The sequence below is a fragment of the Lynx rufus genome, unplaced genomic scaffold, assembly GCF_022079265.1.
Source record: "Lynx rufus isolate CCGP_SWC_20201006 ecotype Redwood Valley unplaced genomic scaffold, mLynRuf1.p SCAF_23, whole genome shotgun sequence".
NCBI classification, from domain to species: domain Eukaryota; kingdom Metazoa; phylum Chordata; class Mammalia; order Carnivora; family Felidae; genus Lynx; species Lynx rufus.
Genome location: NW_025814838.1, coordinates 21,226,565 through 21,252,872, shown reverse-complemented (window position 1 = coordinate 21,252,872; position 26,308 = coordinate 21,226,565). Strand labels below are relative to the sequence as shown.

General features: G+C 53.9%; 1 protein-coding gene across 3 annotated transcripts; it reads right to left on the bottom strand.

Moving 5' to 3' along the window:
- Window positions 1-193: 193 nt before the first annotated feature.
- On the bottom strand, window positions 194-26,036 carry CDIP1 (cell death inducing p53 target 1). Of its 3 annotated transcripts, none has more exons than XM_047087572.1 (7): window positions 25,980-26,036; window positions 4,188-4,265; window positions 3,613-3,717; window positions 3,356-3,511; window positions 2,258-2,531; window positions 2,012-2,148; window positions 194-1,081 (listed from the first exon to the last, which is right to left on the bottom strand). In XM_047087572.1, the coding sequence occupies exons 3-6, from the start codon at window positions 3,695-3,697 to the stop codon at window positions 2,037-2,039; spliced, it is 627 nt and encodes a 208-aa protein (XP_046943528.1). In that variant the 5' UTR covers window positions 3,698-3,717; window positions 4,188-4,265; window positions 25,980-26,036; the 3' UTR covers window positions 194-1,081; window positions 2,012-2,036. The 3 variants fall into 3 exon arrangements, with proteins under 3 accessions (XP_046943528.1, XP_046943529.1, XP_046943527.1); XM_047087573.1 differs by having other exon boundaries at window positions 194-1,078; XM_047087571.1 differs by having other exon boundaries at window positions 194-2,148.
- Between the last annotated feature and the right edge of the window lie 272 nt (window positions 26,037-26,308).

Here is a 26,308-nt window from a genome sequence, read left to right as displayed (position 1 = left end):
CGCAGCCAGTCTTGGCCTTGTGCTCTCAACACTCCTGGTCACCTCACAGCCCTCTGCCCAGAGCCAAATCTATCATCTGGTCTTGTGATTTTCTCTCAGAAGTGCTTTGAAGGTTTCCTACATTTTGAGATAGTTTGTTTATAAATAAGGATCAAGAGCATTATGTAACAATTCATGGTCTAAAATACAAATGTGAATTTAAATACTTTTATTGATAGGAATCTGTTTCCTGTTTTATATTTTGAGGATCTGCAAAACTTTTATTCAAAAAAGGATTAAATGGTGGGGAAAACTTGTCTTCAACTCGTGACCAAGCCAACCCACTTCACAGTTAAGATGAGGGGTAGGGAAGGAGCTGGCTCAACCTGGGGGCCGATTGCCTACCTCCCATTAGCCTTCAGACCAGAAGCCTCAGCCCCAGTGGCTTGCTGTCTTGCTTAAGGGAGCGAGGGTATTTGCCTGCAGGGTGGGATGACCCTGAGCTCAAGCCAGGGGGCTCCAGCCTGCAGACCGTGTGGGCAGATGCCATGGTGTGGAGACGGGTGAGACCGGGATCAGAGACAGTAAGGTGACCCTACAGTGCAGTGAAGTGGACTCCTATCCCAGCCAGGTCACAGCTAGCATCCCAGGGCTCGTCCACCTCCACACTGGATTCCCAAGTGGCTTACTGTCTTCTCTGGGCAGTCAGTGGGTCATAAGCGCTAAGACCCTGAGGACTCAAGCCCCTGCCCTTTGACCACTTCTAGCCCCACCCTCTTTCCCTTGAAGAAGGAAGCCAGGCAAGAGAGCAGAGGCCCAGGGCAGGGGAGTGAAAGGGCCAATTTAATGAGAAACTACAAACTGAGAGCAGCCATGATTCACAGTGACAGGAGGCCATGCAGTGGCAGTGCGAGACGAGGAGAGGGGCGGCGGGTACAGCGGTCCACGTGATCGAGTTCACAGACAAACCAGGAAATACAGTGTGGGCTCAGGCCCAGGGCAGGTGTCCACCAGGGCACTTCCGCCACGTGTGGCTGCTCCTTCCTCATCCCCAGCCTGTCCTAGTCCAGTGCCACAGCTCCTCCTGCTGCAGTACCTGCTGCTGAAACAAGCACAGTGACAGCAAGTCAGCCAGGAGGAGGGGCCCAGCGTTTACCGAGAAGAGGATCCATGAACGCACTGCAAATCTGAGCGTGTTTGCGAAGCGGTCCCTGTCCCCTCCAGTCCTGGCCGGGCTACGCCAGCCCCTGGGCAGAGGTCTTGCCCACACACAGCAAGGATGTGGTATAGGCAGACGAGCTAGGCTCCTGGGCGTTCCTTCTGGCACTAGCAAAGATGGGTTTGTGGAGGGGTGGCCAGAAAGGGAGCTGGGCAGGGGCCAGAGGCAAGTCCCTTCTTGGCAAGCGGGAGCCTTAACTGCTTACCCCGTTACTTGCAGGTGTGCTAACCTCTCTACCTTACCCCAGGTGACTCCTGGGCACTTGGAAAAGGTGTTGAGTTTCTGAGTTCTGAGGGCCAGAGTCATTCCTTCTAATGCTCATGCCCACCTCTGGCACCCCAAAACAGAGCCAGGCCTTATGTCCCTGTCCTGCTTGGGTCCACTCCCCCACTCTCAGCCCAGCAGATCAGAAATAACCGTGGCTACAGATACAGCCCCAGTGCAGGCCCCAGTTCTGCTCTGGCTGCTTTTGGTCCCAGGGAGAGTCGGGACCAAATCTATACTTTGTACAGAAGAGGAATGAGAGAGACCCCAGCAGGGAGACTGCGCGAGGAGACCCTTCCCACTTTATCTTCCTCATCACAAACACCAAGCAAACCAGCAACATGCGGCTCAGTGCCATCCCCCTGCCACTCGCTGACCCTTGGCCTTAAATCCAACAGAATTTTTGCCGAAGAGTCAGATGCTCAGGGAAGGGCAAGCCAAAAAGGACAGGACTTCCAGGGGACCGGTGGAACGGCTTCCATCCCCAAATGGGAGCGGGGAAGCGAGCCACTGAGCAAGGGGAGCAGAAGCACAGGGGGCCAGACTGACAGCAGGGAGTCCAGTCCCGGCTCCGTTAGCACAGGCGCTTGTACGTGTAGATGTAGGCTTTGCAGCTGGGGCACGTGTGCGTCACGTCCTTGAAATCGTTGATGAGGCAAGGGATCAAGCAGCAGCCCAGATCACACCTGAATCAGAGACCGGGAAGGCAGGGAGGTCAGAGGAGAAGGCACTGAGGGCACCCAGGGCACCCAAGCTTACTCCAGCCCCTACCCTCTAGGTGCCCACACCACCTACCCCATGAAGCAGCAGAAGAAGCCAAGCACGAAGTTCATCAGGCCAATCTCATAGGAGATCTTGGTGGTGATGGCCTGCTGGCAGTGGGGACATACCGTCTGTACAGGCGCACCTTCAAAGATCTCTCCCTGCAGCACCGTCACCGTGGTGGCGGCCCCTGAAGGAACTAGGACTGTGGCAGTGTGGCCCCCAGGGCCAGGATAGGGCCCTGGCGGATAGGGCCCTGGTGGATAGTAGCCCATGGGTGGGTGGGGGCCTGGAGGAGGGTAGAAACCTGAAATGGCACAGAAAACAGAACAAAGACGTGGCTGGCTTGCCACCTGCCCCACGTGAGAGGTAAGCACAAGGCCCCAAGGACCCCAGGACACAAAATGAGGCCTCAGGGACCAGGTCCTGGGCCAAGGTGACCATGACAGTCTCCCAGCCCTTCCTGGTCCCGACCCTGTGAGCACCAGGACAGAGCAGCTACTTGGTCCAGCCAGACGTGGCAGAGCTGGGAGAAGGCCTCATCTCTCCTTGGTCTCCACCTCATGTGTGTGCTCCCTGCCTCTGGCACAAAGGGGACGGGGCGCAGTGTCCCACAGGAGGGAAAGCCTCGCCGCACACCAGCCCAAGCCCCTCTCACGCACACAGGGCTCTCCTTCCCACCAGCGTCAGATCCTGCACTCAAATACCTGGGGCCGCCTGTGCAAGAGCCCTGGGACTTTCTCCAGCCTGAGGACTCCTTCTGGAGAACTGCTGGGTGAGCAGGAGCCCACACCTCCACCAGACTCCACGCCCTGGCAGGGAGAGGCCCCTGCAGCACCCATGAGTCAGTACCTCTCACAGGCCTGAGGAGCCTTCCCAGGAGCTAACCCTACCCCCCGCAGGGCCCAGGGCTCACATGGTTTGCCCACAATACCTGCACAGCAGCGCCTTGCTCTAGGACACTTGTGCCCCACCCCTCAACCGTCCACACTGAGAGGCAGCCCCCCCCCCCCCTTACTAGAGAACACACGGCAGGCAGACCACCTGCCTACACCAAAGGGTGGATGGCAGCCCAGATGACACACTGGGTGCTGGGCAGGGCAGACCCTGTGCTCCCCCTATCCTACTTACCTGGAGGCATGTACGTGCCGTCTGCATTCATGTGCGGGGGGATGAAGCCGGGCTGAGGCATCGCGTGACCTGGTGGCTCATAGGGTGGGGGACCGATGTCTGCGGGGGGCATCGACATGCCTGGTGGGGGCTGCATCACAGCTGGGGAGGTGCGGCCTGGACAGAGAAGGGCAGGAAGAGGGAGCTCAGAGGGCAGTGGCTGCAGAGTCAGGCACCAGCTTCTAGGAGCTGGGACCATCAGGGGCACTGAGCCCTACCTGGGGTAGGTGGGGCTCCACTCTTCTCCTCCAGAAGGGGGGCCGTGGGGCCTCCAGGATAAGGAGGGGGTGGCTCGTTGGACATCTCTGCTGCTTCTCCTGGGCCTGGAACAAAAACCCAGACGTGAACCAAGCTCCCAGCCTCTGCATGCTGGTCAGGCATCGGCCTGTGACCGTCCTCGGAGCCCAAGCACACAGCCTCCCGTGAGTGCTCCCACAGGTGTGCCCTGCCCTTGCAGCTCGAGTCTATTTTACTCCTCCACGTAAATCTCCGTGCTCTGGGTGGGGACAGGGCTTATGGACTAGGACTGATTGCTTCAGGAAAGGGGTTTGGAGTCAGTGGGCTCCCTCTAGGCCCTGGAGATGCCCCACCATTGCCAAGGATATGCCAGGCCCAAAGCCACCATCCTGCACCATCACCCATGCCCCTGCATCCGAGCCAGAGGGCAAGGGTGCCCTGTGAGGGCAGAACATGGTAAGGCAGACCCTCCCTCCCTCCCTCACGGCAGCAAGCTGCCTCCGTGCCGGAGCACTGCGTGGCTTGCCTGTGGGAGAGGATCTGGGAGACTTGTTACCTCGAATCCCAGGCAGTCAGAAGGGGAAGCAGGAGAGGCTCCTTCCACTGCCACGCAGACAGGCAGGCCTCTGGGGAGCTGTTGGGGGGTGGGCGGGGGAGAAGAGGCAGGCCTCAGCCACACTCCCTCCCCCATTCGGGGCTGGTTCCGCCCCTCCCGGCACAGCACCCTCCCACTTGCCGACCCACTCTGGTCCCCTTCCTCTCCGCTGCTGGTCCCAAGTCCCTCCCCAGCAGGCTCAGACTGGCCCCCACAGACCCGCAGCCACTGCAGGAAGAAATGAGAACAGGCGTCTCCCTACTCCCCAGCTCTCACAGCCCCTGTGCATGCGGCACAGAGGCCCTTGTGCTTGTTGAGGATGGGTAGGAAACAAGATGCAGAGTGAAACATTTCCCTTACTTCTTTCCCTCCCAAGGCTCCCTGAGCACCTGCTGCTGGGCCCTGGGGAGAAACGGGAAACCTGGGGCCTTCCCGCCCTGGGTTGGCATCCTGTCTCCTTCAGCAAGGCCCCTCCTTTTCACTGTGCCCAGCATAGAAGGCTAGAAATTAGCATTTTGAAGTAGGGCTTCATGTTTTTTTAAGTGAAATAAAATAATAGGAACTAACTCTAAACAGGACAGAGAGACACGCAGTGAAACCATCTCTGTCCTAGAGGCCCACGAGTGAAGTTCAGAGCCACATGGGGATGAAGGGCCCCAGACGACCCTACGGGGGGCAGAGGGAGCCTGGAGCCTCGTTAAATTTCACACATCAGTGGCAGGGCCTGAGAGACCAAGTCCAAGCAGCAAAAGAAATGGATATCCGTAAAATTAAAAGCTTGGGTTTCAAGAGCACCACCAAGAAAGTGGAGAGACTGCACACGGCACAGATTTTTACACATCCTCTACCTGCTAGAGAACTTGTATTTACAATATCTATATAAAGAGCTCTAACTCATTAACAAAAAAACCCAATTAAAAAATGGCAAAGGATCTGAATACACATTTCTCCAAAGATAAAAACAAATGTTCAATGAATACATGAGAAGCTGAACACCTAGCCAAAAGGAAATGCAAGTCAAAACCACAATGAGGTACCATTTCTTGTTACCACAACGAGAAAGTAACAAGTATTATGTAGACAAACTGGAACCCCCACACTGCTGGGGGTGGGGCACACGAAAGCACAGCACCTTTACACTGCCTGGTGGTTCTTCAAAAGGTTAATACAGTTAATTACCACATGACCCAGGTGATTCCCCTCCCAGGTGTGTATACAGGAGAACGGGGAAAACACACAGAAACTTGTACACAAATGTTCACAGCAACATTCTTCATAGTAGCCAAAAAACGTACGCAACTGACAGCATCCAACCACTGATAGGTCGATAGCCCAACTGTACATGTGCTGATGTGTGCCCACAGTGGAATGCTACAACCTGGATGAACCTGGAAAACAGGCCGCTCAGTGAAAGAGACCAGACACAAAAGGCTACATACGGTGTGATTCCTTACATCCAGAACCGGCCAATCCAGACACAAGAATCATATTCATGGGTGTCAGGGCTTAGGAGGTGGGGGTGGGCAGAGAGTGATGAATATGGAGTTTCCTTTTGGTTTCCTTGCCAACACTGGTAGTAATGATGGTTGCAAAATATATTAAAAACCAGTGAATTGGGGCGCCTGGGTAGCTCAGTCGGTTAAGCCTCTGACTCTGGATTTCAGCTCAGATCATGATCTCACAGTTCTAGAGTTCAAGCCCCTATCAGGCTCCACACTGACAATGCAGAGCCTGCTTAGGGTTATTTCTCTCTCCCTGTCTCTACCCCTCCCCAGCTCAAGCTTGTGCTCTCTCAAAATAAAGAAAATTTTAAAAATACAAGAGTGGGGGCGCCTGGGTGGCGCAGTCGGTTAAGCGTCCGACTTCAGCCAGGTCACGATCTCGCGGTCCGTGAGTTCGAGCCCCGCGTCAGGCTCTGGGCTGATGGCTCAGAGCCTGGAGCCTGCTTCCGATTCTGTGTCTCCCTCTCTCTCTGCCCCTCCCCGTTCATGCTCTGTCTCTCTCTGTCCCAAAATAAATAAAAAACGTTGAAAAAAAAAATTAAAAAAAAAATACAAGAGTGAACCGCACACATTAAATGGGGAAATCATATGATATTTGATTATGTCCATAAAACGTTAAAAAAAATTGCCCGATCTCACGCAGCCAGTCTCTCTGTATATCCCTGCCTGTCTTATGCATAGTCACCCATATTTTTATATAGTTGCTGGTGTGACGGTTTTAATATGTATCACGTGTATTTTCTCCATCTTACAAGACACCACGACCATCAATTTTAATATTCCCTAAAATGGGCCCATCACGGTTTACCAACCCTTATTAAGGCATTTAGAAGGCTTCTTGTTACTTCCAGGAAAAAAAAAAAAAAAAAAGAGCGAGACAGAAAACCTTTGGCTAACACTCTTTCATTTTCTTGGGTTATTTCCTTTGGTCAAACCTGCCAGAAGTGAAATTATTAGGTCCAAGGGTATGGCCACTTTGTGCTTTTTGGGAAGGATGATGGCAACTTACAGTACAAACTTTGGATACTACTGTTAATTGCTAATGTGTAATGTTAAAATGACAACTTGGTTACTTACTTCTTTGCCCACTATGAAGCAGAACATCTCCCAAGAGTTTATATATTATGACCTGTTCTTTTGAGTTGCTACTTCTAATAATCCTTTAAAGACATGGAAACCAAGAAAAGATGGGGACTTATCCAAGGTCATGTGGCATATAAGAAGAGGAGGAGACTTATCTGAGGTCACATGGCATATGAGAGGTAGAGTCGAGTCTAGGACCCTGGCACGACTCTCCCACCAACCAACCCTGCCTGCAGGAGAATTTCAATAGTGCACGGTCAAGAAAGGGAGGCCACAGAGTCTCTAAAGGGCATCACACGAGGTCTGCTTAGGCAGGACTGGAATGTGTGTGCTGGGCCTGGGGATCCTTACCAGCCCACCAGGCGCCCTCCCGACGGCAGGAAAAGGCAGCTTTCCTTAAGAGACTTGACTTGCGTCGGCGGAACACTCTGTATTACGCTAAGTCTCTCTGATATGGGCCAATACCTGCCTTAAACTCCTATCCTACAACCATCTGGGATGCCCCTGAGGTGGCACCACCGTCTATCTCCAGGTCCCAGCTCACCAGGGACCCGGCCAGGAAGAAGAGCTTCTCGGGTGCTGGGAGAGAGGAACCAGCCTGGGTCTTCCAGGCACCCCCGCGTCCCGGGGCCACATGCGCACTTGTGCCACCTCTGAAGACACAAGAGTGGCCTGCCTTTTCACCATCATCACTAGATCTAATTCCATGGTTTCTGAGAGCACGAGATTCTGCTTCTGGAATTCCACCGTCATAATGATGGCACGAGCCCGCCACACAGGGCAAGGCCCTCCCCGGTACCCACCCAACTGAGTCGACCGCTGTTCCTAGAGCAGGCACAGCTGCCAGCTACATGGACACCTGCAGTGTGCACAGGGACACTGCCACTCAGGCCACAGACCGTACCACCACCTGCCTCCATGCCTCCCTTGCACAGCAGGGCTCTATTGCTCCCGTCTCACTGCCTTACCCCTACTCCCTCCCCTCCCCTCTACATCCAAACCGAACCATCTTCCAGCTGCCTTCTGGAACTGTGACCTGTGGCAGAGACTGGGGTAGGCCCCTTCGGTATGGAAAAAGGTTTCTGAAAAACGGATCATCAACTTTTCTGGAATTCAATCTCCACCCCCCAGCACCTCCCAATATAAAACCAATGTGCATGCCACAAAACTGCATCATGTGAGGTGTAATAAAAACTGTAAAACTGCTATGATCTTAAAAAAAAAAAAAACAACCCAACCCACATGTCCAAAAGCACAAGTTTTCCAATAAAAATGCACACTGCTCAAATTAAGCTACAAATGCAAACGTGTAATCTGAGATCACACCCTGGTCGGACGGAGCATGTATCACCAGAGGCTAGGGAAGGCCATCAGACCCCGTCCCCATCGGTTTGCAGTTCCCAACAGAAGAGGGGGGTCTGGGGGCCAGGGGTCCTGGGAGCTCAGCGAAGTCAACATGCAGTCCCGGAAACCCAAGACTGGCCTCTCAGTCTCCCAGTCCGGTCCCCAGCAGCACACGGGTGTGAGGGCAGAGAGATGGGGCACCCAGGACACCAGGACTCCATACAGGAGCAGAGGTGCCCTCCGTGAGCCGAAGCACATCACACAAGAAGGATGATTCTTTTTGTTGTTAAGTTTGTTTATCTGAGAGACAGACTGAGTGAGCAGGGGAGAGGCAGAGAGGGAGAGAGAGGATCCCAAGCAGGCTCTGTGCTGTCAGCACGGAGCCAGATGCGGAGCTCAATCTCACAAACCGTGAGATCATGACCTGAGCTGAAACCAAGAGTCAGACGCTTAACCAACTGAGCCACCCAGGTGCCCCCCAAAAAGGACAACTCTTTTTTTTTTTCAACGTTTATTTATTTTTGGGACAGAGAGAGACAGAGCATGAATGGGGGAGGGGCAGAGAGAGAGGGAGACACAGAATCGGAAACAGGCTCCAGGCTCTGAGCCATCAGCCCAGAGCCTGACGCGGGGCTCGAACTCACGGACCGCGAGATCGTGACCTGGCTGAAGTCGGACGCTTAACCGACTGCGCCACCCAGGCGCCCCAAAAAAGGACAACTCTTAAACGAAGTGGTCATGTCACAGAGTCACAGTGCAGGCACCCCAGTCAGGGGCACGCCCCATGCAGGCTTCAAGGGCAGTGTACTCCAGGAACACAGACCCCCCACACCTTGCACAACCTCAGAAGTCCAAGAGATGTTCCTGAGTGAGGACCTGGTGAGGCAGTCTCTGGACACTCCCGGGGTGCTTGCTATGGGTGCTAACCTGTCCCCCTCAGTCCCACGGGGCAGCCCTCCTACCACCCCCACCTTGAGAAAGTAAGCACGCTCCTGTCACACCTAGGGTCACACATCCTTACAATCACAGTGTCAGGTGTTTTCAATGGCTTCTCTTTACCCTTCAGTTCCTGTTTCCCTGTTTTCCAGTGAAGGTCTAGGGACACTGAGGGATTTCCCACTTAGTCCTGGATGAAAGTGATGCCCCAGCCCCAACAGCTCCTACTTTACAAGCCAATGACCCTTGGGAAACAGAGCTGCTTTCCAGAGGCTGAAACTAAGCAGGATCTGGAAATGTGTGCAGGGTGGAGGTTAGGTTACTGGTTGGCACCTGGTCACAGGAGCCTCGAGTCAAAATGACAGAGGACATCAGTGTCCCCTTGACTCCATTTTCAGGATTGAGGCTGCCCTGGAAGTAACAGTCCTGACCTTTGCTGGGGGAGGGAGGCGGCTTGGGCCAGGTGGCTCATGAATTAGAAGGCTCAAGACTCCTGAGAAGGTGCTGTGGACTGTGAGATACACCCTGTGCCTGCAGCACCCCCCGCGCTGTCCACTGTGATTCTTTGCACACTCATTTCCTTGAGATCGGCAAGAAAACCCTTAGAATGGAAAGGGCCATGGCCTGCCACAGGACAGTAAGGCCCTGGGGAGCTGAGGACAGATTCAGGAGAGCCCCAAAGGACGGGGGCAGTATGCCCAGGAGAGAGGTCCCGAGTGGTCGCCGGCAAGAGATGCATGGGCAGGCCTGCACATGCTTCTTGGCCCACTGAGAGACAGGATGGGGCCACCTGAGGCCCAGCCTGGCCCCCACACCCACAATCAACATAGGCTAGGACCCACTGTGCGTCCACGTAGAATGGAATTACTCAAGTCACCCTAAACTGAGATGAAAGCCACCTCCACGTCTGTCTGTCTGTGGACCTACGGCTGGCCTGTCTCTGCCGTGATCTCACTTTCCCAAGGGCAGCAGGTGCTAAGGCTTCTGGGGGGACGGCATGGATCTCCCGGGCACAGAGCCAGGCCCCTTCTGCAAAGCTGCCCACAGCTTCCCTCAGCCCCGTGGAGTCCTGAGTGCCACCTGCTGGACCAGCAGCCACTGGAGCCTGGCCCCACTTGGCACTCGGCGCAAGCCCACTGCAGAATACAAACTTCTGCCCTGCACCCCAAGGTGGGTTCCACCCTAAGCCGTACCACAGAGAATAATCAGGCCTAATGCCCATGGACAGGTTCTTGCTTCTCCTCTGATGAGCCGGAGGGGCCAAGTGAGGCTTCCCCAGGTGTGAGGAAAGAAATGATATCCTGAGGTGCCTGCTAGGGGCTTTAGGCTGTGGGGCCATGAAACCAAGCAAAACTGTCTTACTGCCTCACCACCCCTACTCCCACCCCACCAATCCCAGGCCCTGTCTGCATCCAACACAATACTTTAAGCAGATGAGGAACGGGATAGCTCCAAGGACAGGACACGGTTCCAATGTGGGGGCAGGAAGGCAAGAACCCAAGACCCCACCCCCTTCTCCCATTCACAGCACGGCAAGGATCTGCCTCATGTCAGTCACCGGTTAACGGGAAAACAGGGCATACGTGGAGAGTGTGGAGGTCTGGAGTCAGCCCTGGCCTTGAAGCCGGTGGCCCTGAGCGAGTCACAGACCCTCTGTGAGCTTCGGTCTTCCTGGGACTAGAACCCCTGCCTCCTGACCAGGCTGCATGAACAGTGATAATGACACGTGCCTGGAAGACTCACTGTGCAGGGAAGCAGAGCCCTTTAGGGTCAAAACACACGTCTGCTGGGGGGAACAGTAAGGCTCTGGAATCAGACAGTGGTGAAGGTGGCAGAGCTCTTTCAACATACTAAAGCCACTGAACTGGGCACTTTATCTTTATTTTAGAGAGAGCCTGCAATCGGGGGAGAGTGGCAGAGGGAGAGACAGCATCTTAAGCAGACCCCACGCTCAGCATGGAGCCTGACTTGAGGCGTGATCCCACGATCCTGGGATCATGACCTGAGCTGAAATCAAGAGCTGGACATTCAACCAACTGAGCCATCCAGGCACCCCAGACTGTTTACTTTAAAAGGGTGGATTGGATGGCATGTGAATTACAATTACATCCCTCAAAAGCAAAACCCACCCAGGTGTAGCTATCTGTCTCTGTGTGTGCACCGTTATAAACCAAAGAGACAGAGAAGAAACACCCAGACCAAGATCATCGTCTCTGGGGTTGAAGTCTGGCAGTCACGGTCAAGAGAGGTGAGACTTCTTTCATTACACACATGCACAAGCACACACACATCTATTAAACAAAGAGGTATCTGTATTATTTGCTTGACTAAAATCTTGAAAAGAATACACTTTTAGGATAGAGCAGCAATGGGCAGCTTTGGTCCCTGGTGACACAGAGGAGGCATTCACATCCTGGTGCACCGATTTCAGCTGCTTTCCTCTGTCCCCTCACATCACAGGGAGGAGTTACAAGCACAAGACCTCGGGGCCCTGGGAAATGCCTCTGAGCTCCACTGTGCTCCCAACTGTTCACCCTTTGCTGCAGAAGGTGCTGCTGATCCAAGGCGGGCTTCCCACGGGAGCTGGGTCGACCGGGGCCCAGGCCCACAGGACACACTCCTGCAGACCTGAACCGTCCCCCGCACACCGCCAAGAGCTACCCAGCCCTGCCCCCACAGGACCCCAGACCCAGGGCAGGGACAGAATGCCTGGTGCAAAGACCCATCTCTGCATGAGAGGGCTCTCCTGGAGGACGGAGGAGGGGCACAGGCGGAGGACAGTGCCCAGAAGGAGGAATTTGTGACCTCAGTCTCCCCAGGGGCCTGCAAGAGCAGTTCTCTAGTGTTCTGAGTCTCCGGACTCCCTCACACTCAATTACTGAGGACTCCAAAAAGGTTTTGTTTTTGTGGTCTACCAATACTTGCCATACTAGAAATGAAAAATGAGGACTTTTTACAAGTATTTATTAATTCATTAAAAAACAATAAATGCATTACATGTCAACATAAATAGTTAAAATAACTACCTTCCCAAACAACTACCTTCCTAAACAACTGTAATGAGACAAGGGGCATTGTTTTACATGTTTGGAATCCTTTTTAATTTCTGACCTACGAGAAGTCTGCTGGGTTCTCTTGTCTGCCTCTCCCTCCAGTCGGCTGTGCTATGTTGTTTTGGTTGAAGTACTAAAGAACATCCAGCTTCCCACAGATAAGTATCTGGAATAGTCCTTTCAGATCCGTCATTGTGGACATTCTTCCATACCACAGCCAAACCTGACAAGTGGTACCTTCTCAAAGGTTAGCTACAATATGGAATCTGAATCCTTAGTGAATTTTTCCTATGCCTGGTAACAATGCATTCTTCTACTCTGCATTTCGAATGGCTCTTTTACACATGCATGGCTTCTAACGGCACGCGTGGCTCATCTGGAAAACACGGAGCCCCAACTACGTAGAGCTAACAGCGCTGACACACCTTACGATACGTAGCATTCCCCACACTCAAATCACACCGTGACACCTGCAATCTCATCAGAAGAGTCTGTAACTAATGGGAAACTGTCAAGCTCACAGTGGCAGATACAAGTTTCCCATAATTCTAACTTCCCCTTGAAAGTTCATTTTATCATTGGCCACAAATAGAAGAACAAATTTATCACTGGCGACAATTCTAAAAACAGAGGGCAATTGTTTTCCTTGAAGTAGTGGGCTCACTGTTCATTTTGAAGAAAATGCCCACTAAATCTCCAAGCCTAGGTAACCATGGTTTGTATATCAGTCGTTCTTTTAAGGAAACGTGGAGCACCACGAAAAAGCTAGTTCAGCTCACAAGTCAAATGACTATACATGTGCTTCTTCCTGGGGCATCCATCGTACTTGGTGTGTGCATTGATCTGTCACATGTTTCATCGTGTAGAATGTTAAAAAGATGTGTACTCGAGGGTCAGGATTATTTAGTAATATTAATCATTTTTACCGCTTTCTCTCGTAGGAGTCATGGGTGTGGTGAACAGAATCCCAACAGCAGTTTGGTGCCCTCGCTGCTTTTGCACCACAAAAGCAAAGCCAGCATGCTGAGAAGGGCGATACCACGTCTTAGCGTCACTGGATTTGTGACCGTCAGACTCCCGGAAGCCTCCAGGAGACCGCACACATCACCGCCTGAGTACTGCTGGGCTAGGGGAGCCCGCAGACTGGAAGGGGCTCCACGGCCAGGGAGAGCTGGGAGAGCCAGAGTGGCCCAGCCGGTGAGCCCGCCCCGCCCAGGGACGTGGGCTTTCCAGGAAGCATCTGACCAGCTCACACCAGCTGACCACTTTCCAGCTGTGTGACCTCACCGTGTCTCAGATTCCAGAGTTTGTAAATAGAGGAAAGCATGCCTACCTCGGGGGGTTGGAGCAAGGTTTAAGGTCAATGGTGTGTGCAGTAGCTCAGGACCTAGCACAGAACACCGAATAATGGCACCTGCTATTATCATCGTTCACTCTGAACAACCTGCAACAGGAAAGAAAAGGAAACAGGCACCAAGGCCTCTGCCACGCAGCTCCTGCCCCTACAACTGCGGGGGTCCCGGTGTGTGCTCCCCACAGGATCCTGGGGTGTCTCAGAATCAAACCCCCTCTGAGTAGCTCAGCCCCGCAGAGTTCCTTGGTGACAGAGCCAAGTTGAGGCCACTTGCTCCGTAGGACTCCTGAAGAGATGCTATGTACGAGGTGCTAGACGGCTGCTCCCAAAGGGCCCAACTTCACAGGCAGTGACACCCCTGGAAAGGGTGCTCAGCCCGGACACTCTGGGCATCTGCCCGAAAGCCTGGGGCAAGGTGGCTGGGCGGCAGCAGCTGCGGGACCTTTCTGAAGGCGGGCTGGCCTGAGCACTGCCCCCCTCTGGAGGAACCACCTTCCTGGCAGCAGTGGCACTAGGAAGCCAGCTGGCCCCAGAGGGGCTCCTCTGTCCCCAGGATGCATGTTCCAGGTACCTGGCTTGGAGCAGGACTTTGGGATTTGTTGGGGAAGCTCAGCTTTCCACGTTGCCTGCAGCCTCCCACGTGCTGGACAGACAGGCACCCGCTGCCCAGGAAGGTTAGAGGCCCGGGGTACACAAGCCAAACACCCTCTTGGTGTCCAAGAGCCACCCAGAAAAGAGGGAAGGAGAGCCCGCATTGCCCACACGTGAGTGCATCATCCCAACCTTACCTGCCCTCCCTGGAGGCTGTGTGAGAACTGAGACGTGGATGTGGAGAAGCCACGGAAGGACCAGGCCAACGGGAGGTGTCAATGACTGGGGGACTTACTTGCCAGGGACGGTCACAGACTTCCGGGGCAACACTATGCACCGTTCTGTTATCCCAAGCCCCCCGGGCTGGGCTTAACAGTCTGTGTGATCGCCACTTCACAGAGGTCCTTGCAGGGTGGGACGGTGCTTCTTCTGGGAGTAACCAACTGTTGGTTCACAACAGTAGTTGTGTAGCATGCAGGAAGTGACAGCACAGTCCCTGCCTTCCAGAAGCTCACAATCAACCGGGGGAAGACAGGCATTAAATAACCACACCAAACGCCAAACCTAATTACAAAGTGTGCAGTGTAGTCTAGGGGACTTTGAAAGCACAGAAAAACTGGACACATTCTGGGGGTCAGGGAATGGCTCTCCGAGCAAGCCAGGAGGAGGTGGAGTTAATGAGACCAGCAGGCCAAGGAGGGGATGGGAGCAGCGGCTGGACCGGGAGTGACAGGTGAAGGACAGAGGCCGCACCGCTGTGGGTGGCCAGGTCCCAGCCTGGAGCCCCTGTTCAAGCTGCACGGCCACAGGGGGCTGCTCTGCCGGAGCACACAGACGGTGGACCCCCATGGGGGAGCTGCACCAACAGGCAGGGTCAAGGGCCGGGAAGCCCACAGCACCTCCACAGCAGCGCCCTGGCCTCTTCTTTCCTGGCCTGTGATCCTAAATGGTGCCCCGCATCCCCAACCACTCAGTCTTCAGGAATAAAGATGTCAACTTTCTTTCTCAACCAACAATAAAGTTTTGAGAGCACAGGGTTCAATGGCATCCTGCCCACTATGACAGACTGTAGGACCTTGGACAAGTTACTGAATCTCTCTGAGCCTCAGTTTCCTTACGTGGACCACCACACTCCATTTTTATTCAGGGCAACAACGTCTTAGCTAAGATACTCCCAAGCCTTTTGTCCAGTCACCTGTGACCACACGACTACACTCTGGCCAGTGAGTCATAGAGTAGTGATGTAAGGACTGGCAGGAAGGTGCTAGAGGGGAGCTACCTTTCGTCCTCCTGCCCTCCTGTCCGCTGCCTGGAATATGGATGCAGCAGCTCCCAGAGCCATGCTTGCCCACGAGGTGACCCTGGGCATGGAAGCCACACCAAAGACACGTGACGGTGCCCAGGCCGTGGAAGACCAGAGACACCATGCAGGCACTGAGATTACCACTTCCCGTCTCTTCTGTGTGAGAAAGAAACAAACTTGCTTTAACTTGGTTTCTTTGGGTTTCCTCGTAAATGCAGCCAGACCTAATTCCAGTAATCAAAGAGAAACAGAAGTGCCAGTTTTCCAGCAATTCTCATACTACAGTCGGAAATTACTTGTGACTGGTAAATTTCAAGTTGATTATTCTCAAGGAAGGAATACGAGTGTCATTAAAAGTATACATGGGGCGCCTGGGTGGCTCAGTCGGTTAAGCGTCCGACTTCAGCCAGGTCACGATCTCGCGGTCCGTGAGTTCGAGCCCCGCGTCAGGCTCTGGGCTGATGGCTCGGAGCCTGGAGCCTGTTTCCAATTCTGTGTCTCCCTCTCTCTCTGCCCCTCCCCCGTTCATGCTCTGTATCTCTCTGTCCCAAAAATAAATAAACGTTGAAAAAAAAAAATTAAAAAAAAAAAAAAAGTATACAGTGCTGGGGTGCCTGGGTGGCTCAGTCGGTTGAGCATCCGACTTTGGCTCAGGTCATGATCTTACAGTTGATGGGTTCAAGCCCCGTGTCAGGCTCTGTGCTGACAGCTTGGAGCCTGCTTCGGATTCTGTGTCTCTCTCCCTCTCTGCCCCTCCCCTGCTCATGCTCTGTCTCTCTCTGTCTCTCAAAAATAAATAAATGTTAAAAAAATTAAAAAAAAAAGTGTACAGTGCTAGGGGCACCTGGGTGGCTCTGTCAGTTAACCATCTGACTTGGGGTCAGGTCATGATGTCACGGTTCGTGGGTTCAAGCCCCCGTCGGGCTCTGCGCTGACAGCTCAGAGCCTGGAGCCCGCTTCAGACTCTGTGTCTCCCTCTCTCTCTGCCCCTCCCTGGCTCATGCGTGCGCTCGCTCTCTCTCTCTCTCAAAAAATAAACATTAAAAATGCTTTAAAAGAAGGTACAGTGCTAGTTAGGCTGAGGTATGTCGACAAGTGGTCCATAGCTGAAAAGCTCCTATCGTGGACTTCCCATGGACTTGGCTTTCTCTAGCCTCTGCACAGGTTCACCAAGCAGGCCCTTGAGCTGCCAAGTTCTAGCCCCAGAGGGCCTGGGAAATCCTGCCTGTGGCCCATTTCCATTGTTCTTACCGATGGAGGCGCGGGATGAGAGACAATCCTTCCCTCAGATAGCATCGCTGGTGGCTGCGAACGACGTATTTTTACACGTGAATAGGGGCTTATCTGATGCCAGGGGAATTCTAAATATTCAAAACAAGCTAAAGACACGGAAAGGACCAGAAAGCAGATCTGGTTTTCCCATCTGCCTCTCTCATCCCACCCAGCCTGCACGCTCCTCCCTGATCATGATCACCGCGCCAAACAGCTAGTACATCAGCCCAAGCCAATGGCCCCACGAGCCATCACCGGTGCCCTTTCACAGGGAGGCCTGCGCCCTCAAGTCCCAGGTCGAGCTGAAAGAACAGAATCCTGACCCGATGCCCGGGCGCCAGACCCCACACCAGCCGTCTGGTCCCCCAGCTTTCTCATGTGTAACATGGCAGCAGCAGCCCCTGCCCCCGCAGACGTGTGCAGAGGCATAAATGAGGCTGGGAGGAGCACACAGCTCAGAGCCTGTCACACAGTGCTCAACGCAAATTCTTGCTCACGTCACTTGTATTTATGGAGCCGCAAGCAGAGCGTGAGAAGTCCACAATTAAAAGAGAGAAAATACACTGGTTGCTCTTAGAAGCAAAATCAAAAGGCAGACAGACAGGACTCAAAGAATGGGTCTAAACTAAAAAGCAGTAAGATCTCCAGGAGCTGTGACGATGACAACGGTAATCACTGTACAATTTACATCATGCTGAATTCTTGTCAAAGCCTCAGCAAACCACTCTGAGTCCCCGAGTGTCAGGAGCACGCGGGCCACAGCAGAGCAGGTTAGCAGGGCTTGTCTGGAGGACAATTTTGCTACCTCTTCATTCTATTTGACTAATTCCATTTCAAGGCACTTGTCCTAGAGATAAGTGAACACGTGAGCAAAGAGTCACATGCAAAGTGTCTGTATGTATCAACATCTTGTGTTCCACCAAAGGGACTGGTTACCCACGTGGTTTATCCATACAGCATAATATTTTTCGCCCCAGAATGTGATACAGACCCATTTCAGAGGTGGAAAGGTTGTCTTTTTTTTTTTTTTTTAAGTTTTTAATGTTTATTTTTGAGAGAAAGAGAAAGGGAGACAGAGTATGAGCGGGGGAGGAGCAGAGAGAGGGAGACACAGAATCCAATGCGGGCTCCAGACTCTGAGCTGTCAGCACAGAGCAGAGCTCGAACCAAGAACTGTGAGATCATGACCTGAGCCGAAGTCGGATGCTTAACCAACTGAGCCATCCAGGCTCCCTGTGATTCTACTTTAAAGATACATGTTTACATACAAATTACACACCAAATGTGAAGAATTGTTTTCTCTAGGTAATAAGATTTTGGATCACTTGTTTATATACAAACACACATACTGAAAGTTTTACCTGTAGTTTCTAATTTTTCTAGGATGAGCGGCTCCTTTGACTGGTTCCTTCCCAAAAAGGCTCATAAATGTAGGCATATTCCTCCTCAATCCTGAAAGATACCTCCAATTGTAATCGAATTTTGCCTACAGGAAAAGCAATAGTCCAAGAAGCACCCCCGAGGACTGTCGATTTCCCAGCTCTCCTCTCAGAAGCGGTGTGACGGTCTTCACGCTGGTCCCATAAGAGTCTGCTAGCAGGAGCCGGTTCTCTGGACCAGGGCACCTTGCGTCCTCCAGTAAAACTGAGGGTCCGGACCCGTAAGCTGGAACATAAAGGCTATCCAAGGGAGTTCTAACCTCAGAGACCCTGCCTGGGGAGCCAGCAGGCCACGTGGCAGAGGAGGGCAGGAAGAAGAGCCCAATGGACGCATGTAAAACCGAGACGGACAAGGTTACTGGGCTCGCCTGAGGCCAGCAGCTGGGGCAGGCGCTGGTAGTGCAGGCCAGGCCTCTGACCTGTGGTCCAGCATCTCCTCCGCCTTCGAAGGTGCCCCCCGGCAGGATGGGCCTCCGGAGCCTGACAGAGGAGGAGGAGGAAACACAGACCAGAGGAGGAGGAGGATGGAACGAGGGTGGAAAACAGAGCCGCAGCCCCCAATGAATAAACAAGTCATCTGCACCTGTCCGACAGGCAGGGCTTGTGAACTAAAGGGCCAGCTAATTTTAGAAGCAGGAAGAATCTACAGAACCATCACTTAGACAACCATGAAGCCCTGAAAAGAAAGAATCCTAACCTCTGCCTGCACTGAACTGACACAAAGCAGTCTTTGCATTGACTCCATTTTAATCAGTTATCTCAGATCAAGACATACCATTCTGATCCGTGTAAAAGCACGAGGCCCTACGTGCAACCAAGCCACATGGCCACGACAGTCACGGCCACCCGGCTGGAAGAATCTTACTTCAGACACAAATGACTACAGCGTCGTTGCTGGCCCAGCAGGGGAGCTTAACCAGACCTTATCCAGGTCTCCCTGCCCAGAGCAGTGAGGAAGTATTTGTACATCATTTACATCCTTCCTGTTCCAGGGCATTCTCCCAATTATCTTAAACAAAGCACAGCTGGGTGCAGAACAGGAGTTGCAACAACCTCACCAGTGCCAGCGTGACATGCTGCTAGAGGTCGTCTGGATGGCACCAAGTGAAAAAAGCCAAAACCAGTCTACATGTCGCAGATGAGTAATTCTTCCTGGAGACCACTGCAATGGTTGGATGTTGTCAGAGACAAGCATCTGAGGAACACACAGTAAGAAGCTATGTTGCAGGATCAATGGAAAAAGCTGAGAAACCAGAACAGTCCAGGGATACGCTCTCCAGTTGAAACGTGCCAGTCAGGCGGGGCTGGCGTCCACGACGACATGATGTCCACAAAGGTGAAAGGGAAGAGTGGGAACAAAAGTGCTCCGCACGTGAGTGAGGAATACACCTAACCCGTATTTTGAATTACCTTACAAGAAATAGTATATGGAAGGTTAACGAAATTCCTATCACTGTCAACGGACATCTGGCCCAAAGAGTTTACTCATGCCACTTGGGACAGAAGAACTATTTCCGATCTTCTCCTTGGGAAAATGGGAGCTCACACTATATCTGGAGTTGCCTTATTTATGGCCATGTGCATACTTCTCTATGAGTCACACATCTAGAGACCACCTTTCAGGCGAGAAATATCATCAGAGATCACAAAGTCCAGAGTCTCAGCTGACATTCGTTACTCTTCAAACATCGCCTAACACCCACCAGAGGCAGGGGGCAGTGCCGCAGCCAGTGACGGGCAAGGACAGGCAGCGCCCACCTCCCCCCCCCCGGCTGCTTTTGGACTGCGAGCCGGCCCAGCTTCTCGTAGAGGGGTCCGGCCTCGTGCCCGATGTGCATTCGACGCACCGGTCTCGGCCCGGTCTCTTTTCTCACACGTACTCGAAAGTATGCTCCAGCGGATCCCACACTCCCACAGAGGGCTGCGCACACGGGAATGCCACCATGAGTTTACAGGGATTTCACTTACCCAGAACTGAAGGAGAAAACGACTCAAGTGGGCTGACCAGTCCCCCTGCTTTTCCCTCAGTGAAGGCTGGGCTGGGGAGCACCAGAACGTGGGAGCACACGCGGCCTCGTCAGGAGCCCAGTTCCTGCAAGCCTCTGAGCTCACAGACAACTCAAGGCCTCTCCAGGGCAGGTGGACCATGAGGTGTCTGCTCCACCAGCTGACTTTAGAACCCAGCCACTGAATGTTCAGTTGGGAATTCAACCCGGTATTCAACAATGTATTACCTGTACTTCACAGAGCACCAGGGCACACGCAGACCATGGTCCCTACACCTCAGGACTTTACCAGCCCTTACAAAGACGGGACAGCTGAAATGCAGACACACTATGCAACTTTCTTCAATACATAAACACCCAGCACACCTATAAGCCAGGCACTACCTACGCCCTGAAGATGGGGAAAGACATGTCTAACAGACCTTACATTTGGGGGGAGATAGAACACAGAAACAGGTAAAGATTACAGTTGTCAGACAGCGATGCATGCCACGGAGGCACACAGAGCAGGGAAGGAAGTGCTACAGGGATGCAATTTTAAACAGGGAGGGTTTCTCAGAGTGGGCAGCCCTCAGGCCAAAGATGGGACAGGCCACGTGCACAGCTGTGCAAAGAAGGTCCAAGCAAAGAGGGTTAAGTGCAGAGACCTGCGGTGTGCCCACACCACGCTGGGGGCTGGGGAGCGTGGGTGCTAGGAGAGTGGGAGGAGCTGAGGGCAGAGAGACCGGCCCTCGGCAGGCCAGGTCCTCAGGCAGCTAGAGGAAATCCACTTTTATTCCAAGTGAGATGGAGGGCTTGGAAAATCAGGTTGTCCGTTTGTCCCACGGCTCTCTACTTCCTGCACGATGCCTGGTGTACTAATGTGGGTCCCCAAAGTCCTGACATCAACAGGGGGGTGCTAGAGGTTGGGAACCCTTAGCACTCAGCCCCCACCTGTAGGAGGCATGCCTTCTTTTTGGCCAGTTTGAGTGGGGCCACAGAGAAATGGGACAGGCAAAGCAGGTAAATGCACACAGAAATACACATAACCACAGCTTGTCTATACAGGACAGAAACCGAGGCCTGAGCCTCAGACAGCAGAGAATGCCCCAAGAGTCCAAGAGGTGAGAAGGGGTCCGAGGGGGCCTTCCAGCCTGGAGCAGTGCGGAACTCTCCCAGGACCGGCAAGGGCCAGCGTTACCAGCACAGCTGTCACTATCTAAGTCTGTCTTTTCTTTCTTTCAAGGGACTTAGATTCTTCACTCCTTAATTCAGCCAACATTTCATGGGCCCCTCCATGGAGGTCACTCATCTTGTGGTCCCCGCCCTCAGGGAGCTGCACATCCTGCGACCAAGCCAGCTCACACTCAGGAAGAATTTGCAAAAGATACTGAGCGAAACCCAGATGAGAACCCAGGACAGCAGGTGCTCCAGGTGAGAAGGGGCTTCTGTGGGTCAGGGCACTGGAGAGGCTTCAGGCCATGTGGGCCCTGCAGGAAGGAGGGTAGGGATTCCAGGCCTGGGACACCAGAGTCACCATGAGCAGAGGGGAAACAGAACACTAGGGTCAAGGGCTCAGCTTCCCCAGCAGAACCAGCAGCTCCCGGATAGCACGGACAGGGTCTGGGGCCAGTATCTCCACAGCTCTGGGAAGCACGTCAAATACTGGCTGACTCAGTGGATAAGTAATGCAGCCTGGCTGGTACTCTGGGCAGGGGCTCTTCCCCGTCCCATAGGCCCTATGCCATTAGCAGTGCCCCCGTCCCCAAGACGGATGTCTGAGAGGTGTTCCAGACTCTTTTCTGGCCCTGCTCTGGCAAGCCCTGCCAATGTCATGGTTCAGAAAGGTCTGAGATCCACTTTGTCACCTACTGGTCAAGGTCTAAGGGGGAAGAGTCTAGACCTGGCCCCATGTTCCCTGTCTCTCCACTGCACTCTACTGCAGCCACCCAGATTGCAATGCGCTCTTCTCCAAACAAAGCAAACCCCACCCCTACGGAAGGACCTTACCCAGAACCCTCCCTCAACCTCCACACACCTCCCCGGACCCCTTGCATTCCCTGTGACTCCCTTCACACTTTACTCACCTCCCAACCAGAGCAACTGGGGGGGCTCTCCCACTTGGGTCCCCACAGGCCTTGCCCAGCCCCTGGCATGGGTATACAAAATAAGCGAGTCCGTGAGGGTTGAGGTCAGCCTAATCAGGTTTCCTGTGCTATTCCTGGCCCAAATGCCCACCACCCACAGCCACGGGGCCAGAACACAGCCATAGCAGAGATAGAGTCCCTGATTTCCTGATGAAAGTGCCTTTGTTTATGGTCAAAAATCCAAAAGACCCCTTTTCTAGAGTCACAGGCAACGCTCTGGAGCACTTTTCACTAGGAGGCCAGGACAGCCCATGTTCCCCTCAGCATCACCCCCTTCAGCCCTGCTGTGCCACTATCTGGCCATCTTCCGAATCATTCCTCAGCTGTGAGACGCAACACAGGTGAGGACACTGCCAGGTGGGCCCAAAGCAGGTACAGAGAGAACTCCCTGCAAACACAGCTGCATTCGCTGCTGCCTCCCCAGCCTCTAAGACCTTTACCCTTAATACTGATTAGGACTGTGACAAGTTTCACTTCCTCCCGGAGGAACAGAGGGTTCGAATTCTCCCCAGACCCCACCCCGGACACACCTTCAGCCCTCTCTACCTCCTCTGCCTTCCCTGGCCTCTATTTCTCCTTCAAGGGAAAACAAAGACATTGGAAAAGATATGAATTCAGACTGAATCAACACTTATTGGACACATCATGTATCCAGCACATCCCGTTTTTACTGGACCTTCATGAGAACTGGTGGTAAGAATCAATGGTGCTGGGGCTCCCAGTGGCCAGACCACAAAGGGGACACGAAGGGGCTCATAGTACCCATGGATAAGGAGCACCAAAATGACGATGACAAACGCTTTCTGGAAAATTGATCCGACATTCCCAAAAAACATCACAACCACTTTTATGGAAGCAATCAGGTCACTGGACTTCCTGACCCTGCACTGCATGGTTCTGTGCTGGTTTTAGTTCGTCTGACATGAGGGGACACTAATCTTTTAGTGAGAACAGACACAGGACTATCTCACCTGGGTGTTGCTTTTCACCTATCACAGATGTAGCAAGTGAGGTTCTGGGAGGGCAAATGCCCGGTCACACAGCTTGGAAGCGACAGAAGTGCCCCCAGCACGGTCTGCCGAGTCTCGACAGTACTGGCCCCAGAACCCCACCATTGTCACCAGAACCTGATGACTCACAGAGCAGGAGAGGTGCTTGGTCTGCAGGCTCAAGGGCAACCAGACCTGCCTCTCCCTGGGTGGGCTGCCCTCTCCGGGGAGACGCTTTGCACAGGCCCAGGCCCAGCACCCCTCTCCTCTGCAGCACTAAATTGCAATGCAGTATTCCCATCTCCTGGGGAGACGTGCCTGGGAGAGTCCCGACTGCAAGGATGAGAAGCCGGAAGCCGTCTGTGGGGTTCTAGAAACTGGCACGCTCCCCCTCTGTACACTCCATTTCCAAGTCCCTTTGTGGAGGCATAATAAACCTCACGCCACCCCTGTGAGCCTGGCTCTCCTCTCTCCTCCCCACTGAGGGCCAACATTAGCTGCTGAGCTCCCCCTGCATGCTGCCTTCCCACCAGCGTGACCGCTTCCATTCATGTAAGGACACAGACATCAATATAAGGTGCCGTGACTCTAACCGCCACAGTCCCCTGTGTCCTACATGGATAAAAAGATGTGCATGCCCTTTGAATGGTGTTTCTGAAACTGGAGACAAATTTCCACAGGACTGGTCACTTCTCCCCCTCTCAGACAACCAGAAAGGATTAAGGGTTGGTGTTTGTGGCTACAGAACAAAGTACTCAGCCCAGGGGACTCAAAGCTTGTCAACTGGGCTATGCAGCGCTGTTCCCTTGGAGCTTTAGAAAATACACCAAACAGGCAGGCTCAAACCAAGCAAGCTTACTCTGTGAAGAGCAGAGACAGACTATTCAGGCTGACAACCTATCACTATGGCTGGCATGATATGCCGGAACAATCTATTAGGATACATTTCATTCGTGGCCCCTCAAAACAGTTTTAGTCCCTGACATATTACTCTACGTCCCACACTCCCTGTTTCTGCTCTTAGTGATTTTGGAGCCATGGGCCGCTGTTTTCCAAGTCTTTGTAAGAGCACGTGTAAAGTTCTTTCCTGGTTCCACGGGCCTATCCTATGGAAAAACCTCGAAACTCCTTCAGCTCCACAGGGGTGGGAGACAGAGAGATAAACCTTCAACACCCAGGGCTTCTGTTAGTTAAAAAACAACATGCAAGATTCTATGACTCTGTTATATACGTGTTTAACTATTTGGGAGGGACACAGACTGATGTCCACACTGACTTTGACATACATAAACAAACAAGGTGGCCTGTTGCTTAGATTTGTGATAAAATCCAATAAAATATTCTAAATTTTAGGTGGTGGCCTATGGGCATTCAGCGTAAAGTTCTCTCAACTTTTAGGTATCTTTCAAAATCTTCGTAATTAAATGTGGGAATTGAGGGCAAGGCAGAGCTGGCACACCTCCTCCCACCCAACTCCTAAGTCAGCCCGGAGATAAGAAACCAAGTGCCAAGGAGAGAGGTCACACTTATCCTGGCACTGCCCGCCTTGCAGGAGGGACCAGGTTACATACAAACCTGGTATAAATGCTCTGCCCCAGGATCTCCGTCCTTCACTTTGATAAAGCTTCTCAACCCCAAATGTGACTGAGAATTAGCCGGGGAGCTTATTAAACAGTCCTGGGCACATCCCATAACTGCTGAATCAGAACCCGGGGGAGGGGGGGGCTGCCCCCAGGAACCAACCCTTTTAACAAAGGCCCTGCCCTGGTGATTCTGAGGCAAAGGATCTCAAACCCACACAGGAGAAACTCAGAGTCGCTAGCTCCTTACCTGACACCTGTTGAGAAGCCTCCTGGGAACATTTAGAGGAAAACAGAAACGCACACCCACGAACAAGTGCCCAAAGCCGGGCTAGAAAAAGCTGTGAGAGTTCAACTACACCGAGGTCCTCGACGGCACGAAGCCGGGCTCAAAGCCAGGCCAGGTCACTGCCTCCGGCCGGGCGCGGACGCGGAGACCTACAGACGTCGGCGAGCGGGGACGGGCGGGGGAGGGAGAGGCGCGCGGGCCCCTCGGGCCTGCCAAGGTCACCGAGGAGCTCAGCAGGGGCTTCCGTCACAAGGACCCTGCCCCCGACCCCCTTTCCTCGAGGACACAGCCGCCGCGTAAAGCTGGAGACGGTATTTCCCCGACATTCCCTACTGGGGATGTGCGAGAGGTGATGAGCGAGCAGGACCCCGAAGAGCGGGCCGGCAGCCCCCAGGGCACCGGGCCCCGGCGCCCGCCCGGGCCTGGCGAAGCTGGAACCACAGCCCCACGGGGAGCCGGCCAACCCAGCGACGGTGCGACGTCAAAACCCCGAGGGCCGCTCTGGATCGCATCAGCTCCCGCTGCGCCGCCCCCGGGGACCCTTTACCTCGGGAGGCCGGGCGCCCGAGGCCGAGCGAACGCCAAAACAGGCCGGGGTCCAGGCGCTGGGAGGACGAGACCCTCAGCCCCGCGGGGCTTTGCGCGCACGCCGCCCCCCGCCCGCCCAAAGGTCTCTGGGAGATGTAGTCCGTCTGTGCGCCTGAGGCGCGCTCCGCGGGCCGGGGAGACCACAGTGCCCGACATGCACCGCGCAGGCGCCGCAGGCGGGGGCTGGGGGCTCCGCGGTCCGAGGTCATCCCCCCTCCCCCCGGGGGCCGCAAACGCCCAGCCCTGCTCCTGGGGGAGGCTCCCTGGGAAGCTGTCTCCAGTAGCCGAGGCGACTCACCGACCCCGCGGCACCCGCTGCGGCCGCAGCAGCAGGAACGGCCACCTCCGCAGCTCGCCGTCGCGCGTCTGTCAGAAGGAGGCGGGTAGGCTTTGGAGCAGGGCGTCACGGTGAGAGGCGGAGCCATGAGGTCAGCGCGGGGGCGGGGCTTCTGGCAACACGTGACGATCCCTGGTGAAGTCAGGGTGAGCAGAGGCGCTTCGGCGAAGGCTGGACACGTGGGAGGGCCGGGATAGATGTGTCCAGCGAAAGAGGAGCCGGAAGCTAAGGGAAGGACCCAATTAGCGCTCCCTCCCACCTTCCGGGCACCAGGGCATCCGTCCAAGCAA